The sequence below is a fragment of the Chiroxiphia lanceolata genome, chromosome 3 (genome assembly GCF_009829145.1).
Source record: "Chiroxiphia lanceolata isolate bChiLan1 chromosome 3, bChiLan1.pri, whole genome shotgun sequence".
NCBI lineage: Eukaryota > Metazoa > Chordata > Aves > Passeriformes > Pipridae > Chiroxiphia > Chiroxiphia lanceolata.
Genome location: NC_045639.1, coordinates 38,110,957 through 38,128,138, shown reverse-complemented (window position 1 = coordinate 38,128,138; position 17,182 = coordinate 38,110,957). Strand labels below are relative to the sequence as shown.

Genomic DNA, 17,182 nt, shown 5'->3' with positions numbered 1-17,182 from the left:
TTTCAAAGAGGTTAGGTTACAGTTTATGAAAACAATTCAGTAAGTTTTGTTCATTCTACAATCTATTGCTCATGGCTTGAGATGAACATAAACAGATTATTTAGAAGACCTATTCTCTCGCTTTGATCTTCTTTTCTGGATGTCCTCCAGTGAATTTAATTTAACGTGGCTAATGCTGAACTCTCCGCTGTCTTGAAATGTTTGTAATTGCACATTCTGATTATATTCTCATCTTCTTTATTACTCACGTCTGGTGGTCACCTCTACTTCTCCATGTCTTAGAAAAGTGTACCCAAATCTTGTGTCTCTTTTCTCAGCAACGTACAAGAGATCTGTTTGATTTTTTTATTTCTCCCAAGATATTCTAGGCTTCAATGTGGGGCATTAAATAATGGCACATGCCCTCTTTTAAATTTCTTTTAGGATCCCCACTGTCTGACTCAAATGAAGTGTATTAAAAGTAAAGACAACTTTTACAGCTCTTAGTTTCTCAGGGTAATATTACAATGGCTCCTGGAAGCCAGTTTAAAGTAAATTCTTAGCACTTGTGTTTCTGGTGTGTCTGTGCTTTGTGGGTATGATGCTTACTACTTTTTTAGTATACGCCAAACATGAATGATCAACAAATGCCAAACGAAAGCACAAATCTTCAGAAAACTATCAGCTGTCATCAAATTTATGCCAAGGATAGTGACCAGATTCCACAGGCTTATAAATTATTCAGGTTTTTGAATAGATTTTAATGATGATTGGAGATGGCATGTTCATGAAGTATCTCTGGCCTTTTTGTCAAATTTCAGGTTATAGTCCAAAGGACAGAAACTTTAGAACTGTTTTAAGAACTTATGAGAAAACTTGCGTGTTCAATCTTGGCCCATTTTATCAATTATTTCTTTTGAACAGATGGTGGCAGATGCTCAAAGTAAAAGATTAGTCTGAAAAAAAAAAGTAGAACAAAACTTTAAAAGGAACAGAAATAAGACAGGATTGGGGTTTTTAAGATGTTTACTGTTGAGAAACAGTGAAAACTTTTGCTTTAGCCTTTCCTACCTACTTTTAAAATGTAAAGAGTATCTTAAAGAGTAAGTAAGTGTTCAGCGGCAGGTTCCCTGTCCAGAAATACATTTCCCTGATTGCTAGTTTCCTGTTTCATGGAGAGGTTGCTAATTATTGCCTCATGTGTGTCATGAATTCTTACTCATAAGGCTATCTTTAGTCTTTCATTCTTCTGCTAGTATTTTAGAAAAGAAAAACGGAGGTTTTAAATTAAAAAAAAAAAAAAAAGGTCAAGCAATTAAATGGGCAACTTATAGAAAGATAGATTAGCAAAAGCCTACACAGCAAAAGCATGTTCTGTGAAAAAATTTCTTGCCTTTTAAATAGCTGTTACCTGCTTGCCTTTTATCTTTTTCCCCTTTTAGCAGTTGGGAGTTGTTCAACAGGGCTTTTAAGATTCAAATTAAAAAAAAAAAAAAATCCTTTGACTGAATGATATGTAAGAAATTAATACTTCGTGAAAAACTCTTTCAGTCCCAAGTCATAGAATCATGGAATTGTTAAGGTTGGTGAAGACCTCTAAGATCATCTAACCCAACACCACTGTCTTAGCCACTAAATCATATCCCTACGTGCCACAGTCACAATCTTTTTGAATGCTTCCAGAGATGGTGATTCCACTTCCGTGGGCAGCCCATTCCAATGTTCGACCACCCTTTCAGTGAAGAAATTTTCCCTAAAATCCAACCTGTACCTCCCCTGGCTCAACTTGAGGCCATTTACTCTTGTCCTGTTCCTTTTTAGCTGTGAGAAGATCACTACTTTCCTTGCTATATATAGTGCAGCTGCAATCTTGAGCTTTTTAGCATTTTACCACATTATACTATCCTATTAGGGTAAAATAAACATGAGATTGTTAAATGGGGCATCTTTGGCAAGAATGTAACCACAGGCAAGTTTTTGCAGACACCTGTTGAAGGATAACAGTTTTTCACAAGTAAAAATCTCATCTCCTGCTTAGCTCCTCTGTTAATAATGTATCACAGAAGATGTAAGATAGCTATCTTCAGAGACAAGCATTTGCATTAGAATATAAAGTGTTCACACAGCAATGAAAGAAGCTGGAATTTTCCTATCAATGCAAGGCAACTTTATTTAGAATCTCTGCATTATTAAGAAATATCGACAGTAGTCAGTGTTTGCATTTTATCCAGTAGCTGCAATTACTATACATTGTGGTTGTGCAGCCCCCAAGTATGACTTCCCATTTCAGATTTTCCAGGTCACGCTGTACAGTCTTAAGTTATGGGCAGGTTTTTTTTTCTTTCATAGCAAATTTCTCCTCTTTTTCTGACAAGCTTTCCCAGTAACTTTGTGTGTGGTTTCTGAGCATTAGGTTTAAAATACTTAAATTCTCAGTGAAAACTTAAATTATTTTGTGATAGGGACTTTCTGATATCATTTTATAAGTGCTTTTGAGAGGAAAACCGATCACACTTTTATATCCATACTGTACTCCTTGTTTGAGGAACTTCATCTCTATTGCACTCTGAAGGATCCAATAACTACCTTTTTTTTCAAGTGATATTATCCAGCAATATCTTCTTCCATATGGATTTGAAATGCACACTAAATGTTCATCTTTCTTTGTCTTAGGTTTCATTTTAACTGGGCTAGCTGTCTACATCTTTTTTACAGTGCTGTTACTGTGTTGAGTACGGCTGTTAATTCCTTCTCAATTTATCAATTATTTCAGCATATTCTATGATGAAAGACCTAAATGAACATCATCTGGATAGCATCTTTCTTTACTGTGTTATGATGTGATTTTATACATAGTCATGTTTGGCAGTTTGGGATAGGTACTTCCCCTTCTGAGATTTGTAGTTGAGATGCCTGACTAGGCTGTCCTCTGTTTCTGAAATAATGCTTCCCCAAGGAAGCAGGGAGACAGACAGCATGAATGGGAAATGCTATAAAAATGACTGTTTTCCTATTATCTCCTGGCCACCTGTGGTGATGCAAATGCTTTTTAAGGAAACAAAGACACTGCTTTCTTTCTGTTGAGTAGTAGCAGATGGTGGGCCTTCACAGGTCAGAAGGAAGAGAAATTAGTGGCACCAAGACAGTACTTAATTTTAGCTTATTTGCACTGTTTATGCCAGTCTGAAAATTAGTAGATAAACAGATTGCAAATAGACTCCTTTCTCATAAGTCAGAAAACCAAAATAACAATGATCAGTGTCAAAAGAACTTTCCCAAGAACTGACATCAACTAGGAGAACTTCAATTCCAAACTGCAACATAGAGCTTGCAACAGTTCAGCATTTCTCCAATGCTGCATTTCTTCAAGCATACTTTCAATGCTTGGGAATAAAATGTGTAAGACTGAACGTAGTCCCATTTTATGAAATTTGTCAAAGCAGTATATTGGAGATCAATAGCGAATAAGACTTTAAAAGTTAACAAGTGAAAATTGTGGACTAGAACAGACAAAACAGATTGTTAATCTGCTGTTTTAATCTTTGTTTGTAATGTAGCATACCATGGCAGTTCATTTTGGCTAAATCAAAGCCCCCATGTCTCCTCTTCCATTGCCCAATCACACTTTGTGACATGTTTTCTTTTGTGGTGAGCAATTCTGAATATTTCTGAATTTAGTAAAATGGAAACAATTGATTGATCACTTGCTGAAATATTGATTTTATGCTGTTTCCTGCCTTCCTTTTCTTTTTCTTTTTCTTTTTTTTTTTTTTAATTTTAATTACCTACTTATTTTATAGCTGTTAGCTCAGGCCCTGCAGTCTTCTACTCTTTCTCTTTTTTTTCTTTTTCTGTCTTCTATCTGCTTACTTGTAGTGATGCTGCTGCTCACTTTCAACTGAGACAGTTTATATGTAGGATGTTGCTAGGTCTTTTGCAGAGAATATTGCTTACCTGCTTGTTATTCTGAAGAGCTGCTGCAAGAGGCATATACCGTATGTTAAGTTTACACAATTTGTTTGAAATTTTGAGAATCATTGTGCATAAGGTGAAGGTGGTCAGCCTGTTATCTCTAGAGATCTTTATATTTTATGACTGTCTGTACATCAGTTCACTTTCTTAAGAATTTCAGTCATAAAACAATGTCTATTTTCTAGCTTGGAATTGAGAATACAGAGGGAGTTGAGTTTGTGTATATTGCGTGTCCCTTTCCAAGAGAAAGTTTTTATAGTAGTAATAATCACATTGTCAAACTGAATAGAAGTGAAAGGAATTTTCTAAGTTTTATTTGGGCAATTCAAATTTGTCAGAATCCAAGCTTATTGTGGAACTGTGTCAATGTGAGTGAAAACAACTCCTGATGGAGAAACTTCTTGTCTTGGCTTACATTTTTTGGAGGGTTAATGAGAAAGGATGAACCATCAGGTCATCCAAGTAACAGCTAATAATGTAGTGGGATGTGGCCTTCCAAGTGGGAGTTCAAGCTGGATGTGGCTAGATCTTGATGTTCTTCTATTTTGTAAAAAGCTAGTTACTGTCCCTCCTTCCAAGAAAAGTTTGTTGTATGCTCATCAGTTCAATCTATTCAGCTGTATTTAATGCAGAAGTTATTGGTGAATAGAAAGACCTAAACAATAACTCTGGAACAGAGTGAGTATAGATCTGGGAATCTGAAATTTAGTTTCCAGATTTCTTTCCCCATGAGAGCCCTAACTGAAGGGCTATTGGCTCTTTTTGCCTCTCATATTACTGGGATATGGCGTTGAATCCTGAGCAAAGTCTAATGGGATCAAACAAGTTTTTTCTTTTTTGTTGAGGAAGTTAAAGTCGTTTCATGGGAAATAAATGTTTCATGATTTTTGAGACAGTGTTTTTAATTTAATTGTTGGGGCAAATCAGTTCTCTGACAAGAATAAAACCTACTTAAATAAAATGCTTATGCATCAAATTTAGTTCATGAGGATAAAGTGCTACTTCAGCTATACATTAAAGTATTATGAAGGACTTGCTGGTTTTCAACCTTGAAAGGCATCTGTGCTCACTAATACAGCCAAAGGTAGTACAGGTTGAGAGCCATGTTTAATCACTGCTCTGGTTCTGTCAGTGGCAAGACAGAGCTTTGTTACTGAACCTCTCCTCAATAAGTGAACCACTTTCCCCATTCTTGATAGTATTGATTTCTTTATTTTAAAAGCTGCTTAAAATAAAGCAGTCTCCTGCTAAGCAGAGCATTTTGAGGTAGTCTGGCTCTAGTTTCTCAAACTAAAACCTTGCTTCTTCAATTAACTCTTTGTATGCAGTACAGAACATGCAATCGGCTTTCTTTCATTTTAGAGACTGTGTACTTAGTATACTAGAATGATTAAACTTCCCAAATGGAAAAAAAATAAATTCTTTCCATGCACTTGAAGCAGACTAAATGACAAGCAATTATGTACAAATGCAGTACAAGCTCTCTGGAACTCTTAGCCTGGAAAACACCTCTGAGACAGGGAGTCTGATCTCTTCTTATCCCAAGGATGATAAAATGTAATTCTGCTATGAGTTTACGGAGTTCCATTTTAAATGCAGGGTAATTCCTCTACCCACTCCTCCACTTCCTCCTATTGAAAGAATGTAATCCAGACTGATTTGATGAGTAGGAACCTTCTTGTAACTCCCACTCTGTGTTTAATCCTGGCCCATTTATGCCTGTCTGCAAAAATGCTGGTACTTCTGTCCTCCCCTTTTCAGGATAACTTTGATTGTTTGGGGTTCTAGTGAAAAGTTTTTCAAGTTTACTATTTAAAAATAAATTTCTTACAAGACAGAGGCATCAGGCAAGTTAGTACCAATGCACTTTCATTTTAAAAAGTTTAGAGGTACTGGTAATGTACTTTCCCTGTCTACTGCTGTGCTGACCTGAAGAGCAGAGGTTACTCCTGATAGCAGAATGCTTCCGTACTGCCTTACCTTTTCTGCCTGTGTTTTTGGTTTTGGTTTTTTTCCTTGTTGACAAGTATTGTCAAAATACTTCTGGTCAGATTTTTCTCCCCCTTGATTCTTGCATTGCTAATTAATGCTTTTGCAGCCATTTTGGACAAATGTGTGTACAATTATTGCTATTGCAATTCCATCTCTTGTACTTTTTTTTTAAGCATTTCTCACAATGGCTTTGTTTTTTGAACTGAAAGTATATAAACAGCTGATTAAAAACTGAAGCAACATTGAGCAGAAGGTTGTATTACCTGTATATCTCCAGGAACAATGAAGCATACATTCAAGGTTGCATATTATATTCCAACAGTGAGGGATATAGTAATCTGTAATTCAGTCTGTGGCCCAGGGGACAAATCTCGTCTCTGTGTGAAAAATGTGTGACCCCTTTTCTGAAAGCTCCGGGCCCACCAGAGTGACTTTTGATGTTTGCTGTAGGTCTAGATCATGGCCTTAGTTCTGAGTTCACCAGCATCTTTCTGTGTGTCCTTTGCTAGAGGCCTTTTCTTTGAGTAGCTTACAGCACTAGTTTCCATTTTTAAAGACTAGTTGGAAAACATATCCTCAGCTCAAGCAGTGAAGGAACATATTTAATATTTAATCTGTTATGTACTTGAAGTGCAACACTGTGGTACCAGAGAACAAAAAGTTGTTATGAAAAGCCATTCTTTGTGCATACTTAAAGCTGTCTGGGAAGAGAGTGAGTTAAACTACAGACCTGACTCTCTGTGATTCTAAATGCTAGATCTATAAGTGGTAAAATGGATATTGATTAGGTACCGTCAGATCCTGCAGGCAGTTTGCCTTGCCCCTGTGCAGATGCTCTGCACTTTTAAGAACCATTGGAAAGTGCTGTGTAAGGATGTGTGGAAACAAAAACTCTTCTTGATATCGTGTTTAGTGCACCAGACTCAGACAGCTTTAAGCTTTCAATGTCTGCCCAGAAATGAGTCTGAATAAGTAAGACTGGGATCATTCATTACAACGATACATATGTAATTTTTCCCTCAAAAGAGATGCTTTAAAAACTAAATAGTGGAGTCTGAGCAAGATGAAGTGGAAATCCCAGATGTATTCAAAGTTTGATCACGGTAAGCATATTCACTGACTGTATGTACAATGATAATTACCAAAAATTCCCTCTGAAATTATAAGATTAAAGGAGAAAAAGTTGAATGTGGAAATCTAGGATCATGGATAATTGTGCTACACTTATTAATGTTAAAAGCAAATCTAGACTTTTAATTTGGATTATTTTGTTTCTTTTGCTTGAATAGTACTTTAACATCATAGAATTGGCTGTATATACCTTTCTTCTAACTGTTCTAATAATATGATAATGGCATTTATGGCATTATCAGATTTGGAAAAGGAAAATGGGATGGGTTAGTATATTAACTGACAAGGAACCAAAGATAAAGCATTAGATTTTGGACTGTAGCTTCACTAGATAGAAATTAGTACATCGAGATGATTCGTCTCTTTTGAAGGGCATGAAAGCAGAGCCAGGGTTAATCTTCTCCATTTTAAAGTGTAAATTATGGACTATCAGCTTCAAGTCCAGAACTTCAGAATGCCTTTCTGTCATGCCGTTTTTCATATTTTAAATTATGTTTATAACCTTGAAAGTAATCTGAAAGTAGTTGCTGGTAAATGCCTTGTTTAAATGTTGAAAGTTGATACATTTTCATTGTATTGCAAGTCCCTCCAAGGCATTTTTGGAAGTCTAAATTTCTATTACATAATGAGTTCATTCCATTGTCTTTCTCTGTGCTGAATAGTGAATGAAAAAAGACCCCTCCTAAATGCAATGCACGCAAATACTGTTTTTTATATTCACAAACAAAGCTCCCACGCTGGGTTGAGAGTCTGTTATGGAGTTGTGTGATGTCTTAATTTATAACTGCTCATATGTTATATGCTGTAAATTATATCAGCAAGAACATAGGTACTTCATATTTTATTACCGTCATAATGTATCCCATCTGTACAATAATTCTGAGCTATTTTTTTAATACATCTCCATTCCTGTAGACTAAGGTACTTCAAAATTCTGTTATTAAATGATTGTATTATATCTTTGAAGAACTGGCATGTTGAAATGTCATGTCCAAGAACAGTTTAACTGTTTGTCTTCATCATTCATGCTATGTCAGTATTATCTAGTCTGTTGTCTTTTGTTTTATTGCCCTGTAATCCTACTGAAAGTCAACTGTGCTTAACCAGTTAATGCTCTGTGGAGTATGTTCTTCCTTGTGTTCCCTCGACTGTGCAGGGTAGTAGAGTGGGCAAGAAAAAATTTGTCCTGGTTTGCCTCAATGACCTTTTTGGATCTTATTTTCCTATGTGTTTTTGAGATTTAAATGGTGCAGAAACATGACAAATAGCAAAATCCATCACCTTTTCTTTATCTTTACACAGTATGTACAGGTATGACTCTCCCTCACCTTTTTACTCAAACAGTACTGGAAATTGAGCAGAAACTCAGAAATACATATCCTCTAAAAAGCGGAATTACACAAAGGGAAGGAGCTAAGTTACTCAAAGGACTGCATTAATCAAGCCTTTTTGCATGTTCAGATGCAGTAGCATTCTAATGGAAAGGACAGGCTTTTCAAGGAACATAATGTTTAGGGCTAGGTAAAGAACCTGACCTTATTTTTTATTAAGCTTTTTATCCATTTATTTTTACCTTTTTCTAAGGTCTATATATATGTCTGGATTTTTGCCATGTTTTTCATTATGGGAAGGTCTAATGAGCTTCCTTTGAGCCTGACTGGGACACTCTCTGGAAACCAAAACTTTTGACTTTAAAACCAGCACTTGTCTGTTCCACGTAACTTGCTCTCAATAGAACATTATCATCCTTATCACAACTTATTTTTAGGCAAGTAAAAACTTAGTCACATAGAATAATGATTACCCCAAGCAAAAGTGTCATTTTCTTCTTCCCTCTGAAAATCTCTTCAAAGTCTAGTATCTCTCAAATTTTTAAAAAAAAAAAGAAAAAAAAAGTTTTAATCTAAAAATGAAATATGTAGCATGAAAATATATATTACCAATGTTTTACTCAGGCGACAGCATGAATGAAGTCTAATGAACATCATCTTTGTATGAAGGTTTTACTGTGGTATGACTGTATTTTCATCCTGTGACTTGATTTTTTTTCCCAATTTTGTACTGCAGTATTTGCATCTTTCCAGGTCACTTACTAGGATACTCATGCAGTTGCTGTGAATGATCTTTATAGAATTTACAGAATTCTGAAAGTTTAATCACAAGGTGTGCATGTTGATGCATACTAGGAATCACAAGAATAACTACTTGAATTGTGTGAAATCTTTCTGTTGGTTTAAAGCATAAGTTTGCCTTGGTTTTCGTCAGACAGTCTTTATGTGTCCTACTTTTAATCATAGAATCCAACTCAAAGCTATTGAGTAAAAAGGATATAAACTGATTTGAGCCTAGAGGACTAAAAATACTTTTAGCTGTTAATTTGTTGGTTTGGTTTTTTTTTTTTAAATTTTACTCCAAAAGAAACCTCACCTTTTTACCTGTTTTTCTAAGAATATGAAAATGGAAATGATAAAAATAGGGCTGCAAAGAGTAAGTATATCAGTTTAATTTATGCTGAAATAATCCTGCTCATTTTCCTTGCTTGTGCATTTAGTGAAAAGGGTAATGTAGAGTGTGGACTGAAATATTTTTCTCTAACCGATAAAACTAGCTGTATGGAACCAATCACGATATACAGAATGTGTTATCTCTCTAAGAAAGGAAGTGGCAAAGAGTTCCTTATGCTCAAAAGGATGCTGAGCTGTATCCTAGCATGTCATTGTGCTGTAGATAACTAAAAACTTAATTATCTGTTGTTAATAAAATAGTTCTTTTAATATAGATTTATTTTAAGTCTTTTTCAGGAGATGAAGAGCATAAAACCAAGCCTGCCTTGATATAGGGATGGATATTGATTTATTTGTACTGGAAAAAAAAGCTTAAGTATTTTAAGCTTGTATTTCTATATGAACTTCTCAACCTTTTTTTTTTTTTTTTTTTTTAATAATCACAGCAAGACCAGCTTTATACTTGGGCTGCAGTCAGCCAACCCACACATTCAACAGATTACATTGAAGGAAGCTTTCCAAGGAGAATTCCATCTGCGTGGCCCCCACCCAAACCTCCAGATGAAGAACAAAGACTCAAAGTTTCGGAAGAAGGTATAGTTCAGACAAGATAAATGTGTAGCATAGGGGAAGATGCTATCTTTTAGAATCCAAGATATAAGCTTAGTATCTTAACCACTAACAATCACCTGGCTTTGAAGATCTTGGATTAGCATCAGAAATAATGTTAGCTAGTATGAATCTAATAAAAAATATTCAGCAAAAATGCGTTCTTTTTGTTAACAACGAAGATGTGTATCTGGCAACTGCTGACTTTTCTAAAAATATGGAAAACTTCAGAAGCCCACTAGTGGTATACTGCAAGTTATTAGAGTGGCGTAAGGTATTCCTTTGTAGATTCAGCAGTCCTGTGCTGACAGAGGGGTAGGAAAAGTGTATCTGGAAAAAATAAATTGAGATCTTGTTTACAAAGTTAGTTTATCTTAAAATTTGTGAGGTTATGCTACCAGCCAAATTTCTGCAATCTTTTTCATGCTTATTAAGAGCTTTGTTTAAGATGGGAATTAAAACAAAATCAACCAAAAACCCCCAACACTCTCTTGTAGCTCACAAAGAAATTTAGAAGAGAATTTCAAACCTGTTTTCTGTTAGTAGTGTTGATGCACAAATACCACAGGTTCTTGGAAGCTTTGCTTTCCATTAGTTAGTGTTCAGCAGCTCAACACTTCTGGACTGCATTCATCCCCATGCCCTCCATGGAGAGCCACTGGATATTCTCAAATTTTCCATTTTTTTACCACTCCTATTTTTCATTGCTCAGATTTGAAGAATTAAGTCATTATTTCAACAGATCTCTTTGTATTGCTCGTAGCCTTTCGGTGGAGTTAATTTCAGATATGTTTCTCTATTTATTCTGTGACTTTTACCTGTTGGACATCAAGGAAACATCTCGCGTTGATCGCACTCATTCAATTCAGAGTATGGAATGCTGCAGTACTAATCAACTGGATTGTTGAGCTAGTTCAGCTTTTAAGTAATGATGCTGTACTCAATGAAGGTGCTGCCATATGTGGCAGTACAATTCATTGCCACTACTCTAAAAGCTGTGTTTCTCAACTTGGAGACTTAGCCAGTGGATGTGTGATCAGAGTATTCATGAACATACTCTGTACTCGAAAGGCAAAAGGGTGAATTTATTTTCATTTTATTTTCAGGTTTTAGCCCAGCATAGGCTGGTACAAGTAAAAAACACTTTCATGCTCTAAAATCTAGAAGAAAATTGATTACGTGAAGTATTTTGAAATGTAAAGATACACTTGAAAGTGCATTTCTACCAAAATGATAATACTAATGATTTTTAAATGTATTCATATTATACATGGTTTATTTCCCTCCTGTATTGTTCTATTTAATACTATACCTGCTACCTGGATGTATTGTGTACAGGACTTGTCTGTTCCTTATCTCAACCCCTGCCCTCAAAAATTGCAAAAACATTAGGAACATAGAGTTAAAAACAAAGTGGCAAACTGTGTGTTCTGACTATTTCAAAATGTAGCATGAATAGTTCTTAATATTTATTTATTGACATTTTGGGTGTGATTTTTCAGTGTAGGGCATGGAGGGAAAAGGAAAAATCGTAATTCTGAATAAAACTCAGATAGATAATTTAACTTTTCTTTGATTGTTCATATGCTTGCCATTTGGAAGAACCTGGAAGTGAGTGATATGAAACCTGAGGATAAACACCTTTCCCACTTTATGTATATGAACTATTGAAAGGTGTAGGGGATGAACATTTTTTTAAAAGGTTTAAATTATTGTGTGTAGGGTAGCTATATTTCGTGTTATATATAATTATTGCTGTCTGGATTAAACAGAAAAAATATTAACATTAGAAACAATGGTTCATAAACAAAACCATGCATTTTAGACAAAAATATCGATAGAGAAAGGAATGCAGCAGAATATTTTTATATAGAGAATCTTTGTTTTTATTATGCACATTAGTATGAAGACAATAGTAGGCCTTTAAGTTTTAAGTAAGGCAAGATGAAATTCTGCAAGGTCTTAGGTAGCCTTTCCTAAATTAGCAAAGTGGTTAATCATCTGTTTAGTATAATATGTATTAAATACTTTTGCTGAATGCTCTGTATCATGGAGCATTGTTGAGTGTGAGGAAAGGGCTATTAGAGTGGTCAGGAGGTTTTGAGGGATTTTTTTGTCAGGTTGATTGTTGTTTGTTTAGTTTTTTTCTTAATTTGTTTTAGCTTTTTATTTGGGGAGGTTTTTTTAGGTTGGCTATTTATTTAAAAACTGAAGTTTGGAAATACCTAATGTGAATTTGGGTTCAAGTCAGCAGATACTTATGCCAAAAACATTTTTAATTTCTGGATTCGGAGAAGGTTTTGCACAAAATGAGTCAACATCACCAAGAAGATCAATGTGTATGCCACTAATTTTCTATCTGAATATTCAAAATCTATTCCCAACACTGCTTATGGCATTTCAGTATACCATTCTCACATCTCAGCACATTGCCTGAATCTAAACAGGGTATTTGAAATCCAACTATTTTAATGTTTTGCTGTGGACATTATTCTACTTAACATATAGGTAAAGGCAAATAAACAGGAACTAGAGTCCAATCATCCTGTCTCCCATGTGACTGTTTTAACGACTTGTGAAGAAACTCAAAGACTATGCAACTTCTGCAAAATGAAACAGTCCCAGGACAACAAATGTCTCTGTGGGTTTACAACCTGAAATCTAAGTTAGTCTTTTTAAAAGAAAAAATCAAAACCCAAAAAAGTTAACAAAAATAATGTTTGGGTTGGTTTAAAGGAAAGGATTCATTTGTCATATAGCACTCTTTTTTTTTTTCATCTGTGGTGCTAGTGTTTGAGGGTTTTTCTTCATTTTGCTTAACAAAACTGAAATGCTGTTAGTTTGCTGGGAATATATTGTATTTGCTAAATTTTGTCAAGCTAACCTTGAAGTTAACTGCTCATATCACCCTGACTTCACCTTATATTAATCCCTTTTTAGAACAAAACTAAAAATGTGGGGTAAAAATAAGACAGACAAATCTGTCAAATTGTTAAATATGGTCTAATAGATAGGAACAGTCTGTTAGTATTTTTTTAAGTACTTTTGAGTAAGGAAGGTAGTTGCGCTAATTTGCATGACAGAAAATATTGTCTGTGTGTACATGTCTAGTACTAGAAAATCAGCAAACAATAAACTTATTGTGAGGAAAGATAAAATGAATATGAAAATTTCTCTCAACCACAGAGAAATCTAAAATCTAAATGATGAGTTATTTCCTGTAAATGGCAACCTATCCAAATCCAGGTAAAAAAAATTGATTGTTAATTTTCAAGGGATAGCATTGCAGTATAATATACATTGGCAATGAAACTTCTCCCTTGTATGTCTCACCTCTCAACAGATGGGATTGTCAGACAGCTGTGAGAAGGTCAAATGTCTAGGAATTATGAATAACGGAATCACAGAATAACAGAATCACAGTCCAATTCCTGGCCTGGCACAGGACCATCCCCAAGAGTCACATCATGTGCCTGAGAGTATTGTCCAAACTCTTCTTGAACTCTGTCAGGCTTGGTGCTGTGACCACTTTCCTGGGGAGCCTGTTCCAGTGCCCAACCACCCTTTGGGTGAGGAACCTTTTTCTAATATCCAACCGAAACCTCCCCTGACACAACTTCAGGCCACTCCCTTGGCTCGTCACTGGTCACCACAGAGAAGAGATCAGTGCCTGCCCCTTCTCTTCCCCTAACGAGGAAGTTGTAGACTGCAATGAGGCCTCCCCTCAGTATCCTCTTCTAGCTAGAGGTTCTCGATCACAGCTGCTTCACTCTTTCTGAAAATGGACAAGATATTTCCCTGTTGAATAGTGGTACCTTTAAAAGATATGAGAAGGATACAACACAATGTATTCTCTGGGCAGGTGTAACAAAAATATTTCTATTCTTGTCATGAGTACAAAATTAGGTTATGATCAGTAAAGAGGCATCACGAGCAGTAGCTACTAAACTCAGTAGAGATCTTTGCATTGTGTAGCTGCTGTGGAGTTGTTTGTTTATTTGTTTTTTCTCATTATTTCCTATCAGGCAAGGAAAATGAGGCACAGTAAGGTTCTTTAAGGTCAGAAAATACTCTGGTTTTAAAATAAGAAACAGAATCTAATTGTGGAGTGTCTCCTGTTTTGCTGCCCTTTTTGAGATCTGTATCACTATCAATGTAATTGTGGAAATTTCAAATTTGTGGTAGGGCAGAAGAGGGCCAGTGAAGGATATAAAAAAGGCAACATAGCTGGCAACAGTCATCAGTTTTAAGGACATCATAAGAACCTTCCCATGACCATCTGTGGAATATTTGTAATAGAGACATAAGTAAATCTTTTTCTTTGAATCAGAAATTTCGATCGATCAAAATGGACTTCTTTCAAGTTTAAGATGGTAACATTTAACATTGTGTCATAATACATACGTTGCAAATTGAATTTAGCCTGGCTTTATTTATACATATAACCTGTTCCATTGATTTTAGAGATAATTTGGAAATTGGGACAGTTTGCACTGTTTTCTTTCTAACTCTACTCTCCTTTCATTGATTTTTTAATATGTCTTTTGAAAGATCAGTGAATTTTTTAAATATAGAAGTTTAAAATCTGTATCTTCTTTTCAAATTCAGAGTTGAAATCTACAGTCCTAGAAACAGAGAAGCAATGCATAGATGATGTTCAACGAGTACAGGTAAGATCTAACAGATATTATATCTGTCATTTTTTAAAATGAGTGCAAAAGCAGTATTTCTTTCAGACATTTTTGAAATAGTTTTGTGCACTGAATGTTCTGAATGAAAAAATGGAGTTTTTTATATGCTCCTTGGTGTATTTTGGTACAGAGATTGAAGGTTTCTGCCTGCCTAAGGTGATTCTTACAAAATTTTATTGTTCACACAGAAGTAAATTAACACTATGTCTGATGGCATTACTAAGCAATAGTAGTAGAAGATCTGGTTATATTAGTTAATCTACAAAAGTTCATGTAAGTATAAATGTCGGAGATTTTTTTTTTGACTCTCCACTGCATCTTATAAAGGTGGTAGTAAGGGAATAGGTTTAGGGTGCCATGCTGGACTTAAATAAGTGATGATATAATACTGGGACAGGCTGGGTTAAACTTAGGCAAGATAAGCACAGTCTGTTTTATCTTTTTAGCATGTCACCATACATGTTCTATTCTTCATTAAAGGTGATGCAATTTGATGGGGTTGAGGAATTTCAAATTTTGTTTCCTCAAAAAACTAGCTGCTAGACTTATCTTACTAGGTAATAAGACCATTCAGTTGTTTTGCAAGTCATTAGAAGGAAGGCAAAGTTATGTTTTTCTGAAATACTTGTTTGAAACAAAGAGTGACCAAAAGCTCTTGAAATCTCTTGTTTGCCTTTTCTTGTTTCCTCCCTTCCTTGTTTCCTCTCCTGGGTTTGTTTTTCTGTGTGGTGTGGTTGGTTTTTGGGGGGTTTTTGGGTTTTTTTGTTAGTGACAAGATGGTTCAAGCATAACTGCATTGAGCAGCACTTGTGAAAATGATCAGTAATTTGTTTTTTGGGGAGAAAATAAGGAATGTCTAGGTAAATGTATACTATTGATCATTAGACTTGTAAATTTAATTTGGGCTTGACCACATCTTTTATGAACCATGCGGGGGAAGAGTAGGTGTATTAACGTTATGGCTTCTATCTTGCCAAACAACATTAAAGTAGGTCTTCTAGGTGGTTACCTAAATTCTTCTACCTCCATAGTAAGGAACATTTTAAAACTAGAACCCATTAATTAAAATAATATTATGAAGTTATCCTATATTGCAGTCTTTTAAGTTCAACCAAAAATATATTTGTCCCATGCTATTTTTATATTTGTTACTCACTAGTAATGGTTTCTACTATTTACTTTGAAAAAGTACTTTTTCCTATACTTCCAGAAAATTATTGTACATAAGCAGCATATTTAATCTGTCTCAAAGATTTTAATTCATTGCAAGACACAATGTATATGAAAGGTTTTCTTTTTGGAAATATAATTAATTGAAATGTGTTTATGAATGCTTAGGTATTTTACCTAAAAAAAAAAAATTATTATTATGAGATTTACTATGAGAATGAAGTTAAACCAGCAGCACTAGAGCACTGTGTGATTTCTTGAACAAATAACATTTGCTTCAGGTTGGGAGCTTTTTGGTATTTTTAAAACTAACCTACTACAATTATGAATTGTGTTTGCTTGTGTTATTAGAGATTTCCATTTCTCTTGCTTAGTGTTGATCTCTTATGACAGTAATGTGAACTTCTTCCATTCTATACTATTATTCATCAATAAAGTGCAGAACTATCAGGATCACTCTGCTTGCAGAAAGTCATCTCAAGTTTTTGCTATATTATGTTGTCATCTTTCTGTTTCATTTTGAAAATCTGAGTGGAAGTTTTTAATTTGAGGAATCATATGTGGATAAAATGTTGTCATATGTTCAAATTATTTTTGTACAGTCTCAAGCAGTTGAGTATATTCTATGTATCAGTCAGTGTCCAACTATATCCATCTATAAAAATATCTAGAAAGTAGAATGGCCATCATGTTTGTAGGTAAATCCTTTACTGCAATCAGATAATTCTTGGTGTTATGTTTACATTTTTAAAGTGATAAAATGTTATGACGTATTTCTATTAGAGATATATCCTCTTTTATTTGTCTAGCTAGTTTTCCTTTCTGAAAAAAAGCAAGCAGTGGATGAAGTTACCCCAGTAGTGATTTTTCTCTTTTTCTTTTGATACATAAAAAGGAAGAAAGCTCTACTGTAACATTAGAAATTGATCAACCAAGTCTTCTTTCCCTCTTTTCTCTCCTGGGAAAAGACATTTTCCACATGTTATTAAAATAATTGAAGATGGTTGACACAGAAATGAACACAATTGTAGCGTGATGTTGAAAAATTGTCTCATTTATGATAATGAGACATTATTATGTCTCATAACTAAAGGGTTCAGAATAATTCTACATTAAAAGCACAAGTAACATAGA

At 34.8% G+C, this 17,182-nt stretch overlaps 1 protein-coding gene across 1 annotated transcript in view; it reads left to right on the top strand.

The window, feature by feature from the left end:
• Positions 1–17,182, top strand: part of FMN2 (formin 2) — a 179,844-nt gene that overhangs the window by 40,324 nt on the left and 122,338 nt on the right. Inside the window, exons 4-5 of the mRNA XM_032681420.1 lie at positions 10,025–10,172; positions 14,796–14,857. Of these exons, the coding sequence (XP_032537311.1) occupies positions 10,025–10,172; positions 14,796–14,857 (210 nt within the window). The remainder of the gene's footprint in view (positions 1–10,024; positions 10,173–14,795; positions 14,858–17,182) is intronic.